We start from the raw sequence: 25,879 nt of genomic DNA on the forward strand, positions 1-25,879 counted from the left end.
GCCCACGACAGGTTCCGCACATAGTTGTACATTTCATGCCGGCTTTAATGCAACTGCATCTTTTTACACAATCTTGTTTGCAGTTGCACGTTATTAATGACATAATTGCAGCAGGGGCGGGCGATTCTGTTGTATATAAAGATGACAGAGTGTTGTTGATTTTTTTCCAGCCCCACTAGTCGGGTTTTATAGGTTGTTCTTGCCAGATTTGTACTTGAAGATATGTTCTCCGGGAATGTTGCCTAGCTAAAGCAGATGTGGGAGGCAATTTTGAAAAAAAGTACCGTGCTGTTTGCTTGACCAACTAACTTATTGAAACAGGCGTATCTTTGCTCACTAAGGCTCCCTTCAGTTGATTGAAGTTTGTATAGTTTCAGTATAAACGTCTCTCCAGCTTTTTCAATTTCTTGAAGTGTTAACTTTGCGTTGTTAAAAATATCGACGATACTATCAAGGTCTTTTTCTTTATTAAATATTTGTACGTGTTGTTGTTTTCCTTTTCCAAAAAATCCAGATGTTGTGTCACACCCGCTAATAGCGTGAATAAATAAAATTGATTTTTTTAAATTACGTATAATACTGGATGATTGCAAGTCTCTCGACCTATACATTTGTTGTTTTACATTATCTATGGCTTCTTTCAGAAAAAAATGTCTTTTTCATCGGGGGAAAGTGCTGCTAATAAAACAACAAGTTCAACATCTTGTCTAACGACTAGAACTTGTTCATTTTTGTCAGATATTTTGATGGCAGTACGAATAATTTGAACATCAGCATCATCTATTGCAAATGAGGTGCTAATATTCTCGCTGTTTAGGTGTATTGCAAGCTGCGAAATTAATCGTTCTTTATTTTTAATATTGCCTAGGAATTTGCTTTTCTGTTCGACCAATAAGATATTGATATTAAAAACAATGTCACGACTAAAAAATATACTGATTTTTATACCATTCCAACAATTGAACATTATTTTGACATCTTAAAGTGTTTTATTCATTGACATTAAATAATTTGATAAGGTCAGGTCAAAAATCATTTATGCTGAAAACTATCTTTAACTTCTATCGCTTGTTGCTCGATATTTATTCTTAAAAACAAAATAAGTATAAGAACCTTTTTTGTAGCAAATTTTATAAGGAATATTATACAGGGTCCGGAAATAGTGCGTTGGGCATCTGTAGCTCCTAGAATAAAAAAACTTGAGAATTTTGTTTAAGTACAAACCTAAACTATGTACCAGGATGTATTTCAGGAAAATATTTTAACTTCTATAGTGTGGCTCAAAAAAGTGTGTGTGGACCTGGATGATTTTTTTTTAAATGGAACACCCTGTATATTATTGCATTTTTGGCTTCCTTTCAGATAACTTTACATAACCCTAAGATATGAATAAATATATTTCGATAGTTTCAGAGATATTAAAAAATAAATCAAAAATATATATTTTTCAGCCCTTCTTAAAAAAATTATTAAAAATACAAAAACTGTTCTGAAATCAAAACTATATTAGGTATTTACTTTAGATGGTCTGTTCTTACTTTGCTATAAATATGGTAATCGTAAATCATACAGGATGTTTACTATTCTACGCCAAACCTTCTAAAATATAAAATATTTTTTCTTTGTTTTTTTAAATGGAACACCCTGTATATTATTTTTTTATTAGATGGAGAGTAAAAAATGAACATTTTTTGTATTTAGAGTATTTCAAAATTTTTAACGGTTTCGCAGATACACGCAGTATTATTTCATATGGCGCTTTCAAAGGTAAAATACGAGAAAAAATCATTAGGTGGCTTTGATAAAAATTTACTGTGGAAAATGCCATATAAAATATAAAACCGCAAACATCTGCGAAACTGTTAAAAATTTTGAAATACTCTAAATACAAAAATTGTTCATTCTTTAATTCTCCGTCTATTGAGAAAATAATATACAGGGTGTTCCATTTAAAAAAAACCAAGAAAAATTATTTTATATTTTAGTAAGTTTGGCGTAGAATTTTGAACATCCTGTATAATTTACGATTTTCATATTTATAGCAAAGTAAGTATAGACCATCTAAAGTAAATACCTAATATAGTTTTGATTTCAGAACGTTTCTTGTATTTTTAATAAATTTTTTAAGGGCTGTAAAATATATATTTTTGATTTATTTTTTAATTTCGCTGAGACTATTAAAATATGTTTATTCATATCTTAAGATTATGTAAAGTGATCCGAAAGGAAGCCAAAAATGCAATAATATACAGGGTGTTCCATTTAAAAAAAAATCATCAAGGTCCACTCGCACTTTTTTGAGCCACCCTATAGAAGTTAAAATATTTTCCTTAAATACATCCTGATACAGATTAGGTTTACATTTAAACAAAATTCTCAAGTTTTTTATTCTAGGAGCTACAGATGCCCGACGCACTATTGCCGGACCCTGTATATATAAGGACAAGAATAAAATTTTCTGTGCAACTAATGGTTTTCGAGAAAAACGAGAAAAACCACCGCAGTGCGTATTGGGGGTGGTTTCTTGGGGTGAAGCTCACACTTTACAGTTAGGAACTCTTTTGATTTTAAAATGTCTCCTTTTAGTACGTATAACCTCAACATATCAAAACTTTAAAATTTTTTTTTTCTAAATATGCTAATATCAACGTACTATAGGGCGTGTAACAGAGATGTCCAAACAGGAGGTTGTCTACTGAGGTCGCTCAGGACAGTCTCATGATCACAGCTTTGCTCAAGTGTGAAAGCTCAGTCTCAGTCTCAGTAGGATTAGGATTATTACACAAATACTAGGGGTTTTTATAAAAATTACCTACCTTTGGTGTATAAATGTTCAAGTAAAGACAATCTTCAGAGCCATCTGATGACAGATTAAAAGCATTTACATATTCCGGTACTAGACCCATACAACATGAAGCTTCTTGCGTTGCATCTAAAATACCTCTCCATGGATTTGGTGGTTCTGGTGCCTAAAATATTGTATATAGGACATTTATATTATTAATAATTTTTTTTAAATCAACAAATTAACATATTTTTAATTATTTTTAAATACAATTAAGCAAGAAAATATGAAGTAATAGTATTTTTATAAGAGTCCTATTTAAGTGATGAACTCTATTGAAGTTATAAACCACAAATAATACAACAATAATTTTATTCATATTCTTTTTGTAGTGTTTAATAAGTATATTAATATTTCTTGTAACGTACTCTAAACCGAAGATTTCCAATAGGAGGTCTGGCAAATGGAATACCCATAAAACTGTAAAATGTTCGTCCATACCCGCTTCTTTCTTCGATGCCTTGCACAATTCCATTCTGCGTTTGTATTTGTAATGTCTTATTCTAAAAAAAAAACTTGATTGAAACAAAATACTATAATTCTGTAGTTTTAAAACTAATTTGTAAAAAAAAACTATAAAAACATAAAAACAGGCTCAAAATACAGTACAGTACGAACCAACTAAAAAAGTGCCACCGCGTCATCGTTTAGGCATCTATTGTCTCGCTTGCACTTACGCGTCTTTATTAGAATCAAGGGCGAAGACGGTCGTTTTTCTGTGACACTCGTGGCATTTTCTTAGTTGGTTCGTAATCTACTGTACTCGGTACACAAGGTTTTACTTAACACGTTTTGACTGAACAGGTAAGACTGACAGGTAAAACGATATTTGTAGGCGAGGCTTTATACTTAGTTATCCTAAATAATGTTTAATAAAAACTTATTGTTTTTTACTGACCTGACTTCTTCTTCGCAAAAATCTTAAGCCATTTGCACTCACCAATACAATAAAGAAAAATAATGCACAACTAATTCTCATATCTTAAATATTCAGATATTTTTCTAAACGAACCCGAGAAAATAAATGCTGTTTGTATAATTTGTACGAAGTAGCACTTTAGAAAATTATACACCTCACACCTATATGCGCATTTTTAGCTTAATGAGGTACTTGTACCACGAAAAAATACGGAATATTTTTATTATAGGTATACTATACAAACTTTATAATTTTGTTAATTAAGAAATTTCAAATTGACAAAAAAAATGTTAACAGATTATATTAATTAATATCATTAGCAAGTATTAGCAAATTAGTGCAATATTTGTGATTAGGTTACTTTATTTTTATTGCTTTGTTTACATTTTTTTAATAGCAATGTATAAAACAACAATTGAGTTTAAACCATTAGATATATGATCACGAAAGTACGAAAGTGCTAAGCAGTGGCGGCTCGCATGTAGTCACGCAATACAATACATCTGTATCGGCAATACATTATTTCCTTAGCTAAGGCTAACGAAAAGGCAGATAAAATGGCCAAAAAAATGTCTCATAAATATAAATGCCATTCATAGGCCCAGAACCTATCTGCGGCGTAGCAAAAGCAGCCACGAGAATGATTACAAGACAGTGAATGGCCAACAAATCTCTAGAATGGTGGAGATATTCACCAGGGCAGAGACAGGCGAAAATTTCATAGTAAAACTTTCGCCAAAATTTACGGCAGACGTGATAAGCAAAGACTGAAAGTCAGTCAAAGCTGTGGTGTGTCTACTTAATAGGGCATCGTAAGTTTAATAGTGATTAATGATACAAGTTCGATTAGGTTGTACATGAACATCATAATGAAACGCGTGTAACGTTAAGTTACACAAGTTTCATTAGAGAGTTCGTATCGAACGTGTATCATTCAAAATTTAATCTACGACGCGACACGAGGGATGATCCAAAGAGATTTGATTTAATTTAAAATATCAGTGATATCCACATAAAAATTAAAATTCAAAATTATCAGGTGCCCATATTAGTCGACGCCGTTGTAACTGTGCTTGTTGATTGTTTCCATTTTGACTTTGACATCTCAATTATTGATGTTCAATTTTGTGTTAAACGTTCAGTTTTAGCAAAAAGCAAAAAATAATATTAATATGGGTGATTCCGATTCTGAAAGTGTTCCTTCGGATATTGAAGGCATTGCGCAAAACGTTGTCGATTCCCTACTTCCCGAAAAATCAAGACAAACGTACGAGCAAGCCTATGTAAAACTTGAAGATTGGTGTAAAGGAAAAGGAATCAAGAATAGTAGTAACGAAAAGGTTCTCCTGGCATATTTTGAACATCTTTCAAAATATAGGAAGGCTTCCTCACTTTGGGTATATTATTCCAAGCCACGTTCAGTTATATCAGTGAAGAAAAATACAGATATTAGTAAGTACGTTCATTTAATTGCATTTCTAAAAAGAAAATCGGAAGGATTTCGGTAAAAAAAATCGAGAATTTTAAGAAAAGAAGATATAACTCGTTTTTTGTTGGAAGCCCATGATAAAACTTATTTCCTGACAAAAGTTTCATTGATTGTGGGATTTGCGGGAACCTGCCGGCGTATCGAGTTGACAAATCTGCAGCTGCAAACTGTTAAAGATGAAGGACAATGCATTCATGTCATTATTCCATTTACGAAAACAAAGATATCACGAGATTTTTTTATAACGAAAAGGAATGTTGAAGGAATAAATATAGTGGAAATGGTTCGAAGATATATAGGTATGCGACCAAGCAACACAGAGCATACTCAATTTTTTGTGGGGTACAGAAATGGAAAATGTATTAAGCAACCCATTGGCATTAATACTTTAGGAAAAATGCCGTACAAAATAGCATTGTTCCTAAGTCTTCCAAATCCACAACATAACCCTGGACATTGTTTCCCTAGATCGCCTGCGTCGTGGCTTGCAGATTCAAGAGTGGATTTATTAACTGTTAAAAGACATGGTGGTTGGCGCTCTAACACAGTAGCAGAGAGCTATATAGAAAATTCCAAGGAAAATAAGAAAAAAGTGTCATGTAATATTTTGGGTAACATTTCTGGAAATGATGGGTCTTCAACAAGTTCAAGCACTCAGGAAATAAATTTACTTTCTAAAAATTCAACTCACCTGTCATCGTCTGGAATTAATTTAACCAATTGTACCGATATTATAATTATTACTGTTTACAATAAATAAACGTATTTAGGTACCTTCTTTTGCTTGTTTCTTATTTTAAAATTTGCGTGTTATTATGAATTCATAATAGCACTAGTCCAAATAACAATGTTAAATGTGTCATAATGACATTGTCGTAGATTAAGGTATTTAAAGCTAACGGGATTGACAGACGAAGCCACGTGCAGGTTTTTTCAGTCTTAAGACTTAAGAAGAAACAACAGAACAAATTTTATGTCAGTGCGCAAGCCTGGCAAATGAACGATTCTTTGTACTTGACAATAATAGACCATTGACAAAGAGCTATATGGAGGATTCAGTCTTCAAGTTGTTAAACTTTTTGAAAAGGATTGGACTGGATACTATATCTTAATTATCAGAAGAGGACCACACAGTAGATCTGCAAAGGTCGCAGTGGATTAGGCCGATAGCCACCTGAAATATCTAATCTAATCTACATTTTTCCTTGGCCAACAACAAACAATTTTTTTTCCATAACAAGGGGCCGTCCTCTGCCGGAAACACTGCGACCTGTGAGGCCTATTGTGTTTGTCCCCCTTCTATATCCCTACACTAGCTTATGCAGGTCCTTGATAGGATGGGAGCATAGTTCCTCCGGTTCTAGCCTAGCTTTCCCAAATAAAGAGTGTCGCTTGCGATCCAGAGCCTCGCAATGACATATATGCTCCGCTGTTTCAGGATCTTTATCGCAGAGTCTGCAGCAAAGACTTCCTTGATACAGGTTGAGCTTGTTCAGATAACACTTGACAGCCATGTGTCCTGTCAAGAGGCCTGTTGTAATCCGCACTTTATTCCTGCTAAGCATTAGCAGTTCTTTTGCGGTTTTAGAGCTAGGTCCTTGGATAAAAGCCTTGCTGTGCCTGTGCCCCTGTCTGTTTCTCCAGTGGACATTGTGCTTTTCCTTGATCCAGAGTTTTAGTGCACTACGGGCCATACATTTGGGTATTCCCAGTACTGGCTCTGGACCAAGATAGGATGCCGATGATCCCTGCCTAGCTAGCTCATCGGCTTTTTCGTTGCCTTGGATGCCGCTGTGGCCCGGCACCCAGAATAATTTAATTCTGTTCCTTCGTACTAGAGCTCTCAGTTCACCCAGGCATTCCCAGACGAGTCTCGACGATACCTTTGGGTTCACAAGCGCCCCAAGTACCGCCTGACTGTCTGAGTGGCGAAGATTTCTGTCTGGAATAAGGTTGAGTGTCTGCCCAAGGAAAAGGATAAGCTTGCCCTTGGTCTTTCCCCAAATACTCCAGCTACTGTTCCTTCAGCGGTCTTTGACCCGTCTGTATACTAGGTTAGTCCATCCTGAAGAAATGTTATATCTGTCCACATTCCTCGATCCATTTTGTTCACCTCGAATGGTTTGTGGAAGTGATAAAGAGGGGTCATTTGGTCCGATCTCATTTAACCACAAACAATACAACAACTGCATTGTCATAAAATTGAGTATATTCATTATTAGTTGTATGATTTTAGAGATACATTAAGCTTTATAGCGTTTACACATTATTTTTTGTAAAGAATAGACCCTTTTTAACAGGTGTCTCACGACAGTGTATAATAAAATCGGAAATACCTAGCTTCTTGTTTTATCAATTCCTATCGCAAATAAATTATAGCTTTTTCCAAGATTTAATTAATGCTTTGAACCAAATTATTTTCAATAATTTTGTACCTACAACCCGGACAATTATCTGTGTACAAATTTCTTTTTGAAAATGAAGCCTATTTTGTGTTAAATTTAATTTTTTTAGTTTATTTGAATAAAATCTGATGCAGAAAAAGTATCTTTCCCATATAAATATTTAAAAAATAATTGTATTTCATTTTCACTATAACAGTACTAGTTGAAGCCTGGCGCATCTGCCACGACATCAGAAAAAAAATAATTTTTATTTTTTGCTTAATTAAATGAAAACCAAAAAATCCGGCGACGACAGTTTTTAGAAGAGCTAATTAGCTATCTTTTAGAAAAAAAGCAACTTTCTAGAGCAAGTCGTTACTTCAGTAGAGACGACACAGATAAACATTAGCATTTTATATATGTAGATTACGATTAATACAATAGGCTTGTCTACTCACCCATCTTTTCAACCCTTTTGTTCGCGGTTCTTTGGACTTTATTATATTCATACTTAATTGATTGCTTTGAATGTCTTTGTCATGTTGTCATGTGTTAAATTCGATTAAAACTGTGCTAAATTTAAATATTTAAAAATTTAGGGCATAATCGGCATTTATTATTGTGTAAAATTCCTATTAAAAATGGTTACTTTTGACCAAAAAAAAATTGTCGTTGGATAATTCCGCACTATGTTATTTTCAAATACGGTCATGACTTTTGTTATATTTATTCCTTATACATTTTGGCCTCCTAAATGCAATGATGTACCATAAAATGCACTTACCTAAAATATGTTGCCTGTTTACTTTCACATATACAATTATAGGCGATTTTTAACTCTCTCCCTCTTTCCTTTACATTGCCTTTTATCTCTATAATGTATTTTTGGACAAGTATGCTACATCACTGTATTATTGGGAAGTCATAAGCTTTTAAAAATTGAAATAATAAACCCGATCTCTTTGCATTTTCAGTTTTTTTTTCGAGATTACAATATTTTTCTACATTTTTTCTAAAATATCCTAACAAGTCTGGGAATATTTCGACCGACGACATCCAAAACGACTCGATATATATGACAGTATCGTATCTGCATTTTAAGTCGCAGGTAAATTGTATATGCTATCATTTTTTGGATGTCATCTGTCGAAATCTTCTTTGATTCGTTGGAGAGATTTTACCGGTGAATTAAAATGACAGACACAACTGTCACTGTCCTGTATCCTCTCTTTACAAAGCCTATAATATTGATTGTTTACTTTCTATACAAAAGTATAGTAAACACTCACATAAAAATGTGAGTGAAAATCGACAAATGACAGGATACTTAATGTTAATATTGAAGTGAATGAAAATGGCATTCAATATTACTTCATTTTGTTTGATAAACTCTAAGTATAAATTGTAGGTTCTTAGGAATATATAATTAGATTCCTAAATAGTGAAATTATTGATAAACGTTTTACAGAAAAAAAAGGAAATAAAACTACAAAAATAATTCAATAATAATATTTAATAGACTTTAAATGGTTTTTCTCCATAAGTTTGATAAAGATACTCCCAATGTTGATAATTGCTTTCGTCGAAATTTTCTTTTACTACTTTCATTTTGGTATCAATTTCTAAAAATGGCACTTTTTTGCCTATTACCTTTGGCCACGTGACGTTGTCTAATATAGACTCTTTATTTGGAGTGGGATTACTAAAAACAAGAATTTGTTTAATCTAAGTAAAATTTGAAATAAATATTTTTAATGAAAAATGAATTTTTAACTTCTATTGTCATTATTTAACTTATTCAACGTTTGGGTCCTATTTTTCACTAATCATTTTCAAGTTTCCAATAATCTAAATTCTAAAACTATTGAGCTTATATACTATTGCAAGCCTGTGACGCACTTAAGTGCAGTCTAACGTGAGGTTGCCCGCTGAGAATATCAGCATTGACACGTTTGATATGTTGTTGAAATTTCCATACTAGGATTGCTAAAGATATTATTGTTGTTTGGTATAAAAACGGCTTCCCTAAATTTAGATTTTTCCAATGAGGTTCTTTGTGGAAAACCCGAGCTTCTGACTATCTTATATTATACTTCTTTTACCACACATGGTCTACAATTCCCGACTTCATTGTTTCATTTCTTCGAATATTTTTTGATAGTTAAGTCGTATATTTAGACAGAAATAACATTCTAATAAATAGCACAACACTGAAAATTGAAAAATATATAGGTATATTTGGGACAACTAGTACACAACTCGGGATCTCTGCTACCAGAAATCAACAGAACTTATGGAAGAAACTAAATCATATTCAAGTCTAAAATGCCACTTTATCTAAAGAAGAAAATATTCAACCAATATATACTACCAGTAATGACCTATGCTTGCAAAACCTGGTCGTTTAAAACGGATATTATAAGGAAACTGCAGGTCGCACAACACCTAATGGAACGAAATATGCTGGAAATAACCAAGAACGATCGTAAAAGAATAGAGTGGATACGACAAAAGTAGAAATGTACAGGACAACTGGTAAGAAGGGCGGGAAACAGATGTACCAGAAAAATTACAGCATGGTACCTACGAGGAATTAAGAGACCTAGAAGAAGGCCAGACCTGAGATGGGACCATAATATAAGGAAATTAGCAGGGATAAATTGGGCCCACATAGCCAACAAAATACAACAATAGACCCATCTACAAAGAGAGTATCTAAATATGCAAGGGAGACTACACCATAATTGGAAATGGTTGAATAGGCTGAAATTGATAATGAAGTCGTACAGATGACGTTTTATTTCTCCAAGATACGTATCTTGGAGATATTTAATAATTTTTTCGGTCTTATTTATGTTAAGACGCTGTCTAGATTAGTTCCAGATAACAGTTTTAATGTTATATTGTTTGACAATTCGCCAGACTATTTCGAATGTTTCTTTTACAACTGAAATAGTCAAAACTAACATTTAAGGTTTAGTTTTAAGCTATTAAATGGAGAGGACATCTTACTTAGCCTGGTACACCAATAAATCTGTTTTATTACTAGATAAAATTTTGTCTAGGTACCTCCGAGTGAAAATATTCTGAAATAAATCCGTTTTAATATTATTTAGTTCAGTGTTAAGAGTTGTTTGGTCACTGCTTGTATGGTGTAAGCTTTATAACATAAAGTTGTAACTTTATTTCCAACTGAAAATTTAAATACTGTTCCGTGTGTGTCGGTTTTCTATATTCATAAGTGCCAATAGATCCACCATTTCTATTGCGAAGAAAAGCTAGGCAAAAACGACAAGCAGAAGTTGTTTTCTGTATCAATCGTAAATTTGGTGGAGTCTTTTTGTGAAAATTGAGGTGATTGAGAAAGGAATCCAGCCAGTAGTTTTATAAGATTTAGATTATTGTTGTATAGATTAAAATAAATAAAAATAATGAATGTTCGTAATTATTTTTGAATCACTACTGAATCATTGTCTACCATATTCATATTTTTCACTAAAATTTGTTAAAAATTAAATAAACTATGCTTTATAACTATTAACATAAATACTAAAAATAATCTTTAATGGTATCGCTAAATCCAAATCAATTAATGTCATATTTACCCATATTTAATAAAGTTGCTATACAATTTAGTTAATTTTCTTGTCATATTCAGGTCTTTATCGTTTCTAGGAAATGCCTTAATGTCAAATAAATAGAAAGTGTCTTCAGTATGTCCAACACCTGCAAATATAATTATAATATGTATTTTTTATATTTACATCAGAGATATAAAAATAGGAAAAATGAGCATGAACGTGCGCCATGATAGAATGAGATCCAAGGCAATAGAAAACACTGTAAAAAGTAAAAATAAAATAAACAATCAGTAAAAACAATTTTTATCATAGTTCGGTGTGCTGGATGTGTACAATTTTACATTTATTATAATTTATTATTTAATTTTTTCCTATTCGCTACATGTCGAACTTGCCAAAATTCATAATATATTATAGTTCACTTTTCTCGGTCTTTTGTCTGGTGATGTCACTTGTCATTCTATCTTCCATTTCCGTTTTACAAATACGAGAAGAGAGGTGAAAAACAAGAAGTAGGCCGTCTTTCTTTTTTCTGAGAGATTGGATCTGTTGAGACGCGTTGTTCGGCGTCCATACAAATCTTTCAATAAAAAGCACTCTGAATCCGCTTTTTAACTGTAATTGCATGGGTATCCGATCTGGAGATTTGAAGACCTTTTTAAAGTATGCAGTTCAGAGTATAGTTCGTATTTGTTTGGGTTTTTCCTGGAATCTATCACCGTAAGTGTTTCCGCCATTTTGCATCGCCATAACTAACTAATTTTATTTCAGTTATTCCCGTTTTTGGATTTATTCTGTGATAAGACTGATTAATATTTAATTACTGGTTTGGACCAGCATATGGTTTGAATATATTTTGGTTTATGTAAAGCTGAATTTCAGACCGTAAGTTATTTTTTGTGTTAAGCGTCTGTTCTGAGAACTATCTCTTTTATTTATAGAGTAACTATATGGATCTGAGTAAATGTATGATACATAGTAATTGTATGGGACACAGTAATTGTATGCCGCTTAAATTTCACCCACTTTCATTTTGTATGGACCTTAAGACAGCATTCATGACTTTACGTTTGTTTTTTTACTGATATCGAAGACTTGCCATAGTCATCTGCTTCCACTTCTGTTAGTCTGGAGACTACCTACCTATCTACCTGTTTACAACATCATAAGAAACTATACAGATAAGTCCTAAGTTTGATACACAAGGTACTCTTTTATTTTACAATTTTTGAGACAACAGTTTAATATATCTGTAAATTATTACTATTTATCCCATATATTATAGTCAAAATTACCTTTCAGTTAACTTTATAAGTTATAATTTGATTCAAACAGTATACTTTTACTTGGTTATGATATTTTATATGAAAATTATTAACACGTATTCATTCTTGAAGGTTTTTCTACACGACATGTTTCGAAACATTATCGTTTTGATACATACATAAATTTCACCTTTTTTTATATACAGTAGCATAGTTCAAAGAATACAATTACTAAATTCGAATTTATTTAAAATAACTTACAGTTTTATTGGGATCGTTGAAACTAACTGGTACTTGTGTTCGTTTTTAAATAAATGTTTAATGTAGGATAGTTATCTCTGACTTTTATTCTTGATAAACATACTACACCCTTATTGCTGTTGATTACTTTATTCTAGCTATTTTGTGATAAAATATTCTTCATTTTGGTTTCTTACTTTACCTCTTATATAAACAAAGTCCCTTTTTACTATCTTTGACCATATCTGCATAAATACTTAACATCGATATTAAAATCTTTGCAGCCTAAATATTATCATTTTTATTTTAATATTTAATAACATTAAAAAGTCACCGCAAGCCAGAAGCCTTACCTACGAACCCAGCTTTTCTCTAACCCTGAGCAACGGATACTTTTTTCTTTCTGTTTGGGTAATGACAGAAAAATTCGTCACAAGACCGTTGGATGATTTGCATTCCAGGTTACGGATGGAGTCTTCCAGGTTTTTGAGTTCCGCTTTAAGTTGGTTTCCACTTGGAAAACAGAACGGCTCTGGTCCAGTTAATAGAGTATTCCTTTGCAAGCTAGCTTGTTTGCTTTTTCATTGCTTTCTATTCCTTGATGAGCTGGAACCCAGAGTAGGAGAACTTTACTTTCTTTTCCTAATTTGTTCAGCTTTTCCACACATTCTTTGATCAACTTTGAATTGATGGTTACCGAATTGATCACTTTTAGTGCTGCTTGACTATCGGATAAGATGGCTATTTACTGTTTTCGATAGTTCCTATCTAAGATAAAGTTGCAGAGTGCAACGATTCAAAGTCTAAACAAATAGTATAAAACTCAATTAACTAGAATTAAACTAGAATCAGTTCAGAAAAATACAAAAAATAATCAGAAAAAGACTAGGACACATATCAATCAAATCTCAAAAATCTAGAAACTCGGAATAACGATACGACAAAAGTCGAAATTAAACTCTAGGAATAAATTTGAAGTATTCTGATTTCCCTTGTAGACCTACCATCGACATAAAAACATTTTTGGATGCACATTCGTCGAAACACATTCTCCTTATCAGCAAAAATGTATGTATCGTGTAGTGCATCGGAATACGGAACATGCAAAAGTTGTATTAGACTTTTTTGAAGAGGCGTTAAAGTTGTACTTTTGTGTAGAATTTCGTTTCATTTTGAATAGTTATTTAAAAGTTATTTGCAAAAATCTACATTCAAATCAATAAAATTTATAATACGCTCCAGAAAAACCTACAATTAATATACAATTAAAGAATAAACCGGCTAATAAAAGTATTAAGGTATATGCACATGGATGTGTGAAGACAAAAATAATTGAACAGGAAGAAAATAACAATGACTTGAATATTCTACATGTTGAAGAAAAGAAAAACATTGACTCCCGTTTATTGGGGATACAGTAGGAAAAGACCACAGGATCTTTCGCCAAAAGACTTCTTCCTGTGGAGCACACTCAAAAACCGTTTACATGGGCATATTAAATACAGAAATTTAGATAGACTGGAAACGACACCTCTGTGGAATGTTCCTTTAGTTCCAAATGTTTCTTTCTTTTATTTGTATTTTATTATTTGTTATGCCTAATTTATTCAAAGAATGCATAGAGAAGCTGAATAAATTAGGCAAAGAAAACAAAGTCCTCCTACACTGGGTGCCTGCTCACCAAGGGATAGAAGGCAATGAAAAAGCAAATAATCTAGCTAGGAAAGGAGCGAACACTCCACTAACTGGACCAGAACCGTTCTGCTTTCCAAGTGGTAACCAACTCAAGGCGGAACTCAGGAACTTGAAAGATTCCATCCGCAACCTGGAATGGAAATCTTGCAATGGTCTAAGACACTCGAAGAAGTTTCTGAGGGCTTATGATCAAGAAAAATCACAGATCTTCCTGGGTCTGAGTAAGAACAATCTTCGGATTGTCACGGGGTTTTTAACAGGACACTGTCTCCTCAATGAACACCTCAGTAGATTGAAACTAAGAAGAAACGGCGAATGCAGATTCTGTGGGGAAGATGGTGAAACACCAGCACACCTCATCACTGAGTGCGCCGAGACGACAACCATTCGTGCCATGAATTTTGGTACGACTGATATTGGAGATGGAGAACTACCCTCTATAAAACCGTCCCAGATACTGGCTTTTGTCAAAGCCCTGAGACTGTATGATGAGTTATGATTCAAGAAAGGGGGACACAATGGATCTGTAAGGTCGAAGTGATTAACCCCCCTCCCACTCATTCTAAATTCTAAATTTAACTTGATTGGGAGTGAACAGGGAAGCACGGTTGGGAGCTCGCATAGAGTATCAGTAGGTATCCCGTAGGTATTCAATGTTTTTGATAGTCTTTATTCTATAACAAGAACCTAGCAGTTAGAGAAAATAATTTGTATTACTGGAAATAATACCAGGTATAACACCTAGTCGTTCCATAGGTATCAGAAAAGAATGTGATGTTTTAAATTAAAAAAAAATAAATTAGCAATGTACGATTATTATGTGCACTCACTATTACTATTAGGTATGTTCAAATAATTACCGAGATAAAACTTACCCTTAAAGGAAAGTCTGGGTCTCAACCACAAAACAAAAATTACAAAAATGCCGAATAATCGTGGATTCTGAAATAATCAATAATGACAATAATCTTCTCTTCTAACAAGCTAAAAGAACAGGCACGTTCAGTCAAAAACAATTTATTACTCCGATTTGCTCCGATTATCAACAGATTTTTGTTATCTCCTTCTAGAACAAAGAAATAGTAGAATCTAATTAATCCTGTCAAATGTTTAACTTGCAAAGTTGTAAACTTCCTTTTTTGACCGCCTAAACGCTATGCGCGTCTGGGATGCGCGGTGACAAAATAAAGTTGTCTACGAAATGCCCTATTCCACAAGCCCTCTCACTTTAGTTATTAGTTTCTCTCTGGTCGCGATCGTTATATGCGATCTGGCGCTACTATAGTGGTCGCTAAGAACAACGGCAAACAAAAACAGAAATAATTATCTCTTGTCAAAGTCAGAATCTTCAAAAATCATAATAATCTTTCAAAATCTAAACCGCTCTCATTAAAGAAATTCCGAAAAATGTTTATATTCGCGTTCATTTTCAAAGTAATTATTGCTATCTTGTGAGTTTAATTCAAGTTTTATTTACTCCAACGGTGATAACTGTAAAAAACTGGCATTAAAAACTTAGAAAGCTGTGCTGTGAACTGCAAAAACCATCGTGGATCGTGGCATAACGTCGGTTTCCAAAGTTTCATAGGTGTTTCATACATGCGTCCTTATATAAAATAAAGTTTCTTGTATGCAACACACTGTATTTTATTTATAAAATTAAACAAGAATAATAATAAATTTGAATAAACAATATTTGGCGATATAATTCCGGAAAAAGCCGAACCGCTCCGAAATTTTCAAAAGTTTTGTGTCGCGACCGTTGCAAGTATAGCGCCAAATAGTGTTTACATTGTCCTTATGGGCACTTTCCAATCTAAACTTGTTTCATTTATCTATGGATGCCTATTTCAAATAAAACGAAATTAGACGACAGTACAACTTTAACGCCTCTTCGAAAAAGTCTAATACAATATTTGCATAAAATCATCTGGGGATATAATATTTGACCCTTTCAAAATTTACATGGGATTAGCTATGTCCCGCGTTTCGATGCACCACACGGTTTAACAAATTAACATATAAACTTTTATAACCATTTCTTCAAAATTTACTTCATATGCATAATAGTAATTATACAAAACATATTATATGTTGTTGTTTCAATTAACTACTAATTGTTACATATCAACTGCACCAATGTTCTATAAAATATCGTTCTGCTATTTGCTATAAATTTCAGTATGTAAACCTCATAAATTTGTTGCTTTGGCAACTTAATTTACCCGAGCCATTATAGGATAGACGTCAATCAATCGTAATACGTATCTTCGGGCTAAAGCAAACTTTATTGACGAGCGTATCGCCGATCGCGTATACGTTATTTGGACAGATCTAATTTCGGCGTTAATAACAACTGGCAGTAAGCTATTTTAAACAAACGCAATTATAACTTGTAGAGTTTTTCTTTTGTTTATACTTATTTCTTTTTTTGTTATCAAGACAAAAAGCCTAGTAGATACCTAATTATTGTTTTTGTTGTTTTGTTACCACATTTGTGTAATAGTTATTCTAAGAAAAGTTTGATTTGAAAAATTGACTTACCAAGACTAAAAATTAGAAAATAATCACATTTTTTCTTACAAGTAAATAAATAAGTAAATCTTTATTCATAGTTGGAGTATACAAACAGATATAAATATAAATATATACTTCTGCAACTCATAAGACTAGTCAGAGAAAAAGTAGAAAAAAGGAAATGTACTTAAATTACACTTAAAAATCTAAAAATTCTTTTACCGAATAGAATACAGTATTCAATAAGAAACTCCGCAGTTTGTTTTTGTAATTATCCTGATCCAAATTGGGCACACTTTTAGAAAACTTATTAAAACATTTTATGCCTAAGTATGATGGTGCATTCTGACTCACAGTCAGCCTTGAGTGTGGTAGATGTAGATCACTTGCAGATCTAGTCTCATGAAAATGATAATCACTGTTTAATTGAAATTTATTTCTTTTAATATATATATTCAAAATTAATTGATAAATGTACATGTTAGGAAATGACATTATGTTATGCATTGTAAATAGTGGTCTGCAAGATGTGTCAGGTGATACATTAAGCATATACCTTAAAATCTTTTTTTGCATGTTGAAAGTTTTTTGAAAGTGAGAGGAGGATCCCTAGGATATCAGACCATACTGTAGGATCGACTCTACTAGGCCAAAGTAAACAAGTCTCAGTATATCCATACTAACATTTATACGTAGCGTTCTAATTAAGAAGCAAACACTGCTAAGTTTTGTACATAAAATATCTATGTGAATAGACTTGTGAATAGATGTTAGTTTTTGGTCCAAATTAGTTAGTTCCAGTTGTTGTGACTTTAAATATTATTGATTGGACTACATTTTTGGGGTGACTATGGGGAGTTATCTAGCTAAAAAAGAAGCAAACGCTTTTCTAACTGAAGCTGAACCGTTCTGCTTACCAAGTGGAAACCGACATAAAGCGGAACTTGGAAGACTCCATCCGTAACCTGGAATGAGAATCTTCTAATAATCTAAGACATTTTTTAAGATTTTCCTTGATTTAGGTAAGAACAATCTTGATTTAGGTAAGGACAATCGGATTTTCACGGTATTTTTAACAGGACACTGCCTCCTCCATAAACGCCAGTATATATGAAGTATATTAAAGCTAAGAAGCAACGGCGAATGCAGATTCTATGGGGAAATAATAATAATAATAAATAACGCTTTATTGTACAAAAAGCCAAAATAGCTTCATCGACAAAGCATTTACAAAACAAAAAAAGCACAAAAACAAATATACAAATAATAGAAAAATGTCCTACAATACAAATCAATAAAAAAAAATTATACGTCATTAAAATTGCTACATTAATACACGGACATTGCAGAACACTAAAAAGGCATATCAATAAAATTTTACAATAGGAAAATTGTAAATGGATATAATAATTTAAGAGTCAAAAAATATTAAATACTAGACTTTTAACCAGTGTGTCAGATGATCAAAATTTTAAAACCCAAAATTGTTCATGATTAAACATCAACAAAAGAGTCGTTTGGTTTGGTTTGGTTTGAAGTGAGTTTGATTTGAAAAAGAGCATAATAGTTCATTCTAGAGGATGATAAGTTAAGTTCCTTAGCCCAAATCTTATCTTAACCCCTTTATCTTAGCCCAAAACAAGTAGCACTTAGTGTCTTTGATTCTTTGTTCGCGTTATTTCACCTAAAAAAATATTTTTATTTGGAGAGCCATTGGAGAAATACTTGGTATGACTTTCCATAATTCTCTGAAATTGTTGAAGTTTTTCCGTTGAAAAGAAGGACCTGAAGGCGGAAAGATCGCATCCACTTCAGCTGAGTCAATACCATACACGTTGTGGAAGCGATAATATAACCTACGCAGGGAATCCGCGTCACTAGGAAATCTCTCTGAGGCCATAGGTAATTTGATGCTGGTATTGGTGTGCCATTCAAAACACACACTTGAGGGTTCATCGTGGAGATAGGCGAGGAATAGCTGAATACGTTTTAATATGGAAGGGTCGCTCAATCTAGCTAGCAGATAATGCCCATTTGCCTCATCCGAACCACAGGCGGAGTCAACGGGTCCACATGTAGCCCACCATCTTTCCTCGCACTTTCTTCCACAACAATTTCTACATTTTTCAGTCCAAGAGACTTACAGGCAGCAATAGCCTCCTTGTCAGAACCAATATTAACAGATTTGACCTCCCCCGGTATATTTACGGATGCCGAGTCAGAGCAAGGTGGTAGACTTCGGATATCAACAGTGTTTGATAGGATGTGTTTGCAGCCTGTGGACGAAGTATCTGGGGCTGGCGGCGATAACTTTAAAGGTCTTGTAAAAGAATTCGCAGTGACCATTTCAGTACCTGGCGGCCACATACCTATGCCCTTCGGCTGCTCAAGGTGGCTCTTGTTCTGCACACCCGTTTTGAAGTCAGAGTGTCAATCCTTGAGGCGTGGGTGTAATGGTTTTTGGAGAAATAATTCCCACTGTGTCCTGGTTATCTGAATTGTCAGTCTACGTCGAACTATACTTTTTTTCTATTTTTGGGGTACTTCTAATATTTGTCTTTTCATTGGAGGCCAACTTTTCCAACATTAGTGCCATTCTATTGACACTCAAACGCAAGTCACTCAACTCCTTTGATAACTCTAACTTTGATGAGTCATGAACTTGGACCTTAATAGAATGATCATGATTGTTCAGTAAAATAGACGACAATTTGAAAATATCTTCCTTCATTTCCGTGATGGAATGGAATAAAGATTCTTGTTTACCATCAGCCAAACTGGTGTGGAGGCTATGAATGTCATCCACTTTCTTGTACAGGCTCTTCCACTTGGAGTCATGGTAACTCAAAATATCGTACATCTCAGTAATGACTAGAAGGAGATCATTGTTTTTCTTTAGACAGGTTCCCAGAGCTTCGACAGTGTTTAGAGAGGCTTGCCATTTTTGAACTAGAGTTACTTTGTCATGAAGATATTTTAACGTGGGTGAGTCACAGATACTGCAGAAAAATCTGGTATTGTTGTACTTCTGTTGGCAGAGTATTTTTGTTGTTGTCTTATCTAACCCAGTACAGGACATACAAAAGTTTACCGGCGGCATTCTCCATTACAGCGAAGTTTATATTTGTCCTTTTCCGAGACAACCTTCTGGCAGGAATCACACTTAAACTTAGCCATTTAGATAGTAGCAATGAACGATTTTAAAAACTAGAACACGTCATCACCGAATACGCCGACACGACAATCATTCGTGCCATAAACTATGCTACGACTGATATCGGAGATCGAGAACTAACCACTGTAAAACTGTCTCAGAGACTGGCTTTTGTCAAAGCCCTGAGACTGTATGATGAGTTATATGTCTAGAAAGGGACACAATACATCTATAAGGTTGCGGTGATTACTTCCATCCTCACATATAATCTACATCTACAACTAAAGTACGTCTACTGGATCTGTGTCCATGAAGGAATGCGGACAAAAAACTTTTAAATAAACAGCAATATATTTTGTCACCGCAAAACACTCCGCCCACTCATTTCATTGGCTACTTGCAAATTTGTCGAATTTTTATTGATGGGACGCGTCGTCTAATTTTTTACGAGAAACATCGAGAGAATATCGTTTCCCCCCTTCCGGATACCCCGTAGCTACAGAACGGATAGACGTACTGTAGATGAGTAGTGTTGAGCAGGGGAGAGGTAATAGAAATTTCGATCTTTTTATTATTATTTATAAAAAAATGAGACATAAATAAAAAAAAAACGTGAAAAAATTGACAACAGAACCGCAGAACCGCAAGACTCTTGCATGCTATGTCTATGTTTTACAAATTTCTTGCGCTTGTCGATTTTGGTCTCTGTCTGGCAAGTTTAACGCTAGTCTTGATGTTGGTTTTGGTCTTGCTTTTTGTGCAAGACTAATACCAAGAAAACATGCAGGTTGGCAACCAACCTATGGCATTCCAAACTGCAGCCCAGAGATGCCTGCAGTTTGGAATGCCATAATCTTAGTGCCAATACAGTTTTGACAGTCTACCTCTCTTTGTTAATAATTTCTGTCGAATTATTTCAAAATTAACCATAAACTTTTTCAACCATTCTAGTGTAACTAACTTTTGTAACCGTTTTTGCAGCGCCGCAGAAGCGTTTTGGACCAATATTCTGGACCAAAGAATGACCCAATTTTCTGGACGAAAAAGTGGCATTAATGAATTTTGTTTGACCGGTTTATCTGTCTTTTCATTTATTTTTCATAACCAAGTCAATGTAATATTGCTACGCCCACACTTCTTCTTATCACGCCCTCTCCTGTCGAAGGTTGGTGATCCAAATGGCAATTGTGGCTCTGGAAACTGCAGCACGGAAGATTTTCGCAGATGAGAGTTCAAACCATCTCCTTATATCTTTTAGCCATGAGTTCTGACGTCTTCCTACTGATATTTTTCCTTGCACTTTACCCTCTATTATGAGGCGCAGTATTTTGTATCTACCACCTCTCATCACATGACCCAGGTATTGTATTTTCCTTTCCTTGATGGTGTTAGTATCTCTTTTTGTTTCTGCATGCGCTTGGAGTACTTCATCATTGGTGATCCTTTGTACCCAGAGATTCTCAGCATCCGTCTGTACAACATACATTTCGAAGACTTCTATTCCCTTTTCGGTCTGTGAATCCAGTGTCCAGCTCTCATATCCATAGAGTAACACAGAGAAGACGTAGCATCTGGCCATTCGAGTTCTGAGTTCCGCACTGAGGTCTCGTCTTGTAAAAAATGATTTCATACTCACGAAGATTTTTCTCGCTTGCTCAATTCTTGAAAATATTTCTCTTTTCGGGTCGCACTGACTATTGATGTTAGCTCCTAAATACTTCATTGAGGTCACTTTTTCGATTGTTTGTCCCTTGACACGCAGGTGTGCATTTATTGGAGTCTTAGAAAAGACCAATAGTTTGGTCTTGGAGACATTGAGATGCAGTCCAAATATCTCACTATAGTGGACTACGGAATCTATAATGCTATATAAGCCCACACTAGTGGATATCTTTAAATAACGTTTTAACATCTATTGGAAAACTTCAACTTGTTAATGGATATTTTTAGTTTTCTGCTTTAGTGGCAAATTAGCTAGACGTTTTTTTAAGAAATGAACTTGTTACCAAGACCTAGATACAATATTTACCGTAATAGAGATTAATAAAGATTTTGTAAATAAATTTCGTACCTCTAAACGGCCTGTCAGTTATTCCATTAAACAGGGAATTTATTGTCAAACCCAACTCTCCTTCATAAGAAAACTTATAGAAATAAACTGGACTGTATTTTGATATCAATTCGGCCATTTTACGAACCGGTCTCCAATAAACATCTTCTGTCAAGAGCTAAAAACATAAGAGGACAAGAAAACGATTTATTAAACTTATTAAAATATCGATTAAGTATTGTATGAGTACCATCATCAGTTCTCGATCTGTGGAATCAGCAAAATTTTTATTGCCTAGAAAGTATTCCTTCATTTTTTGTCCTACTGTTCTTCTGTCTTGGTTATTTTTAGTAAATCTGACCAATAATCCTGGACTTAAGTCGAATAGGGACAATAGTGGTCTAGCCATATCGAAAACTGCAAGAAAAGATACAAATAGATTGTTACCTAAGTACCTAAATTAAAAAGTTCTGTATTTCCTTAATATGTACAGAGTTAATCTTATTTATAAAATGCTTCTACAAAAGTTGCCATCGATCATTCTTTACTCAAAATTAAATGAAATAGAGTGAAAGTTCTACCCAAAAGCACATTAACTTTTATACCGGATGTTTCTCAAAAGTGGCTCACATCTAGAACTTTTTATTTTTAAATGTTACCCTCTGCCTCTCATTTTTTACTTTATTTGATAGAAAATTTCATTCAAAAAAGACATTCTGAATAGAATGATATTTTAAAAAATGTCTATACCTATGTGGCGGATTCATCTCTCCAAAAAAATCCCTTATAGGTATTTCGCCACTGCCACTGAAAATCTACAAAATAAAATAGTTAATGTTTGTAAACACTTCTGCGTTAAACCTAAACGGACACTGCTTGTCAGAAGTTATGTTTACAGTTATACAAATTTGCCTAACAAAGAAAAAAATGCTTAACGTTTCGGAAAGTTTATATCTTTCCGTCGCGTCGTCGGAAGCAAAAAAAAATACAAAGAATAAAAAAAAACTATTTACAATACTCAAATTCAACTATTCGAGAACACTTTACTTTTGTAAAACAGATACGTCTGCAAGAAACCATTGACGTTCTGTTAAAATGACGTTATATCAAGTTAAACTTCAAAATTAACAATTACTACCTGATAACAATTAATTAATAAGGTAAAACCAAAAAGCCCCAAACTTTCTGTATGATTATTTTTAAAATTTTATGTATGTTATGTTTATTCATGTTATGTTCTTCAAAATCAAAGAAGCGATTGCCATACATTACTAACATCTACAGATGCATGAGCAATAGATTTATTTTTTATTAGATCGAATTAAAAAAGCCTCTTTTATTTTTCTTTATGAGGCTATCGCTTCTTTCATTATAATTTTGGCGTTATTAAAATTTATTCTGTGCCCTGTGTCCCTTGAATGCTGACAAATCTTAGATTTGTGAAAATCTCCCTTTCTTAAATAATCTTTATGTTCTTTAATTCTAACATTTAAGGGTCTAGATGTTTCACCAATGTAAACTTTATCGCATTTACATGGTATTTGGTATATTACATTTTGTGTTTGTTCTGTGTTCATTGGTTTAGTATGTGATAAAATGAATGACATTTATATGACAACTTTTGATATTCTCGCTTAATAAATCGTATTTTAAATTTCAATCTAGTGTGTCATGGCTGTATTAAAAACTTTTTAATCAAGGAGCCTTAGGAAGAATAGATTTGATCGTCTAATGTTTTTGTATCTTGTCCTGGTCCCTTAAAAGATGCCCAAATCTTATTTTTAATTTTAATTTTGTATCATATACTTGGTATTTGGAGTCAAATTAGTGTTACATTTATGGCTATGGCACTCTAAATTAAAATTTAGGATCCTACTTTTTTAATTAAAAATGTCAAAAGTTGACATATGAAAGGATTGAGAATGCCATTTTCTCTCAGATGAGGTAAAAATACCATTGGTGTCATTTAAAAATTAAAAGTTGTAGTAATTTCCGGTGAAACCGGAAATTACCGAAAACAATTGATTATGTCAATCGATCCTAATTTATGTCATATACAAACATACCAAATCTGTTTTTTTTAACTGAAAAAATAAAAAAGTTATAGGGGTGAGCCACTTTTAAAAAACACTCGGTATATAAATTTTATCACAGTTGTTCCATCATTTCGAGCAATAATTTTGAGTTTTATGTTATTAACGAGGAAGATATCAAAGAACGCTTTTGCCAGCCACTGTGAAGTTTAGATCGATATAAATTGTTCTGTTAACTTATAAACAAATAATATTGATATTGTTCTAAGAGAGGATTTTATTAACGTTAATATTAATAGTTTTATAGTAGTACTTTCTCATTATTAAAATGTTTACCTTTTTTATATATTAACATTTCCAAAGATGTAACCCCTGTCATTACTGGTACTTTATTGAATTTACCCTTTTCAAGGAGGCTGAATGTATAATTAGTTAAAACCGCACCATCATGATCTGGTTCTACTACTGGTGTAAATGGTAGTCCATTAGTAAGTGCTGACATAAAGTTCTAAAAACAAAATCAAAATAAAACACCGAAAATTTAGAAATAGTATATTGTTTTATTAGGAGCAAAAATGACACTTTCTGTGGCAATGTTCTGTTCCCCAGTTCTGTTCTGTGGCTTTTTGTGGCTGTACGTTTGACATATAGGCGAGCCATAAAAAGTAATTTTTACTCCGAATAGAACAACAAATTTTAAATGTTCCAAATAATATAAAAATATTTAAAAGTAATACCTTGTATGTAATTATATATTGAGAAACTATGGTTACGGGCGGCTTGTTGAATTTGACTCTTTGTCAGTTTAATAACATATTTTCGTACTTTTGTGCTTAGACACAAAAGTGCTTTACTTTTATGCCTAGGCGTTAAAATGACTTTTTGTGAAAGCTTTTCGAAATTGACAGTTTTTGATATTTATTTGAGATTCGAAATGACATTCTTTTGGGCACTAGTATCTAAAAGTGACACTTAAGTAACCCTAACTAAAGTGTTAACTATTAATAAGTTATTATTAAAGTGAATACAAGAGGCATCCAACTTATCGTCTCTAAGAGAAATGCAAGTTGTAGGAGTCGGAATAAGTAAATTTCTTGTACTGGCAATGCTGGTAGCTTCTGCTTCTACGTAATCTGCTTTTAATTTCTAATTTGGCGCATCTCTCTGTCCCATAATTCTTTTTGCTATTTTGGTTTTCTGTTCAATTGAATTTTCAATGTAGGTAACCTTCAGCAACCGAGCTTGATCGCTAACCTCCATGTCGCTTTAAAGCTGTTATGTACGCTCCTGAATCTGCCAGCATTGTTGTAGAGCTGCGCCGGATACAATGACCAGTGTATTAAATGGCGTTGGAGAGTCCAAGAAATTCCGCTATCTTTTTTGGCATACCCCCAATTGTATTGATTCCAACTGGCAGGGTACAGCATTGATTTTTTCGATACGTCAAGAAAAATCGTGGATGTGTCACATGTGGTCGAAGTTTTGCGTACTTACTTACGAAATACATGGAAGAAATTGATACCATCTCACCCTCAGTAATCGTAAACACTCTTGGAAAATGGGTATACGGAATCTTCACACTAATAAATGACTGACAAATTTTTAATGGCATCTACGGTCAAAAACGTGATTTCTTCCCTCACATGCTCCAAATACTCCAATGATTAAGACCACTTTAGCTAACAGGAACTCTTTGTCATCGACTTC

General features: G+C 33.5%; 2 protein-coding genes across 2 annotated transcripts in view; both read right to left on the reverse strand.

The window, feature by feature from the left end:
* Positions 1 to 3,967, reverse strand: part of LOC115881212 (venom carboxylesterase-6-like) — a 36,243-nt gene extending 32,276 nt beyond the window's left edge. The window contains exons 1-3 of the mRNA XM_030898624.1: positions 3,744 to 3,967; positions 3,214 to 3,348; positions 2,817 to 2,969 (exon numbers count right to left, since the gene is read on the reverse strand). Of these exons, the coding sequence (XP_030754484.1) occupies positions 2,817 to 2,969; positions 3,214 to 3,348; positions 3,744 to 3,824 (369 nt within the window). The 5' untranslated portion in view covers positions 3,825 to 3,967. The remainder of the gene's footprint in view (positions 1 to 2,816; positions 2,970 to 3,213; positions 3,349 to 3,743) is intronic.
* A 5,165-nt stretch (positions 3,968 to 9,132) lies between these two features.
* Positions 9,133 to 25,879, reverse strand: part of LOC115881214 (esterase E4-like) — a 30,599-nt gene continuing 13,852 nt past the window's right edge. Inside the window, exons 7-11 of the mRNA XM_030898628.1 lie at positions 24,509 to 24,680; positions 22,390 to 22,556; positions 22,161 to 22,317; positions 11,243 to 11,363; positions 9,133 to 9,339 (exon numbers count right to left, since the gene is read on the reverse strand). Coding sequence (XP_030754488.1) covers positions 9,150 to 9,339; positions 11,243 to 11,363; positions 22,161 to 22,317; positions 22,390 to 22,556; positions 24,509 to 24,680 — 807 coding nt within the window. The 3' untranslated portion in view covers positions 9,133 to 9,149. The remainder of the gene's footprint in view (positions 9,340 to 11,242; positions 11,364 to 22,160; positions 22,318 to 22,389; positions 22,557 to 24,508; positions 24,681 to 25,879) is intronic.

The sequence above is a fragment of the Sitophilus oryzae genome, unplaced genomic scaffold (genome assembly GCF_002938485.1).
Source record: "Sitophilus oryzae breed Bouriz unplaced genomic scaffold, Soryzae_2.0 scaffold_1701_pilon_pilon, whole genome shotgun sequence".
NCBI classification, from domain to species: Eukaryota; Metazoa; Arthropoda; class Insecta; order Coleoptera; family Curculionidae; genus Sitophilus; species Sitophilus oryzae.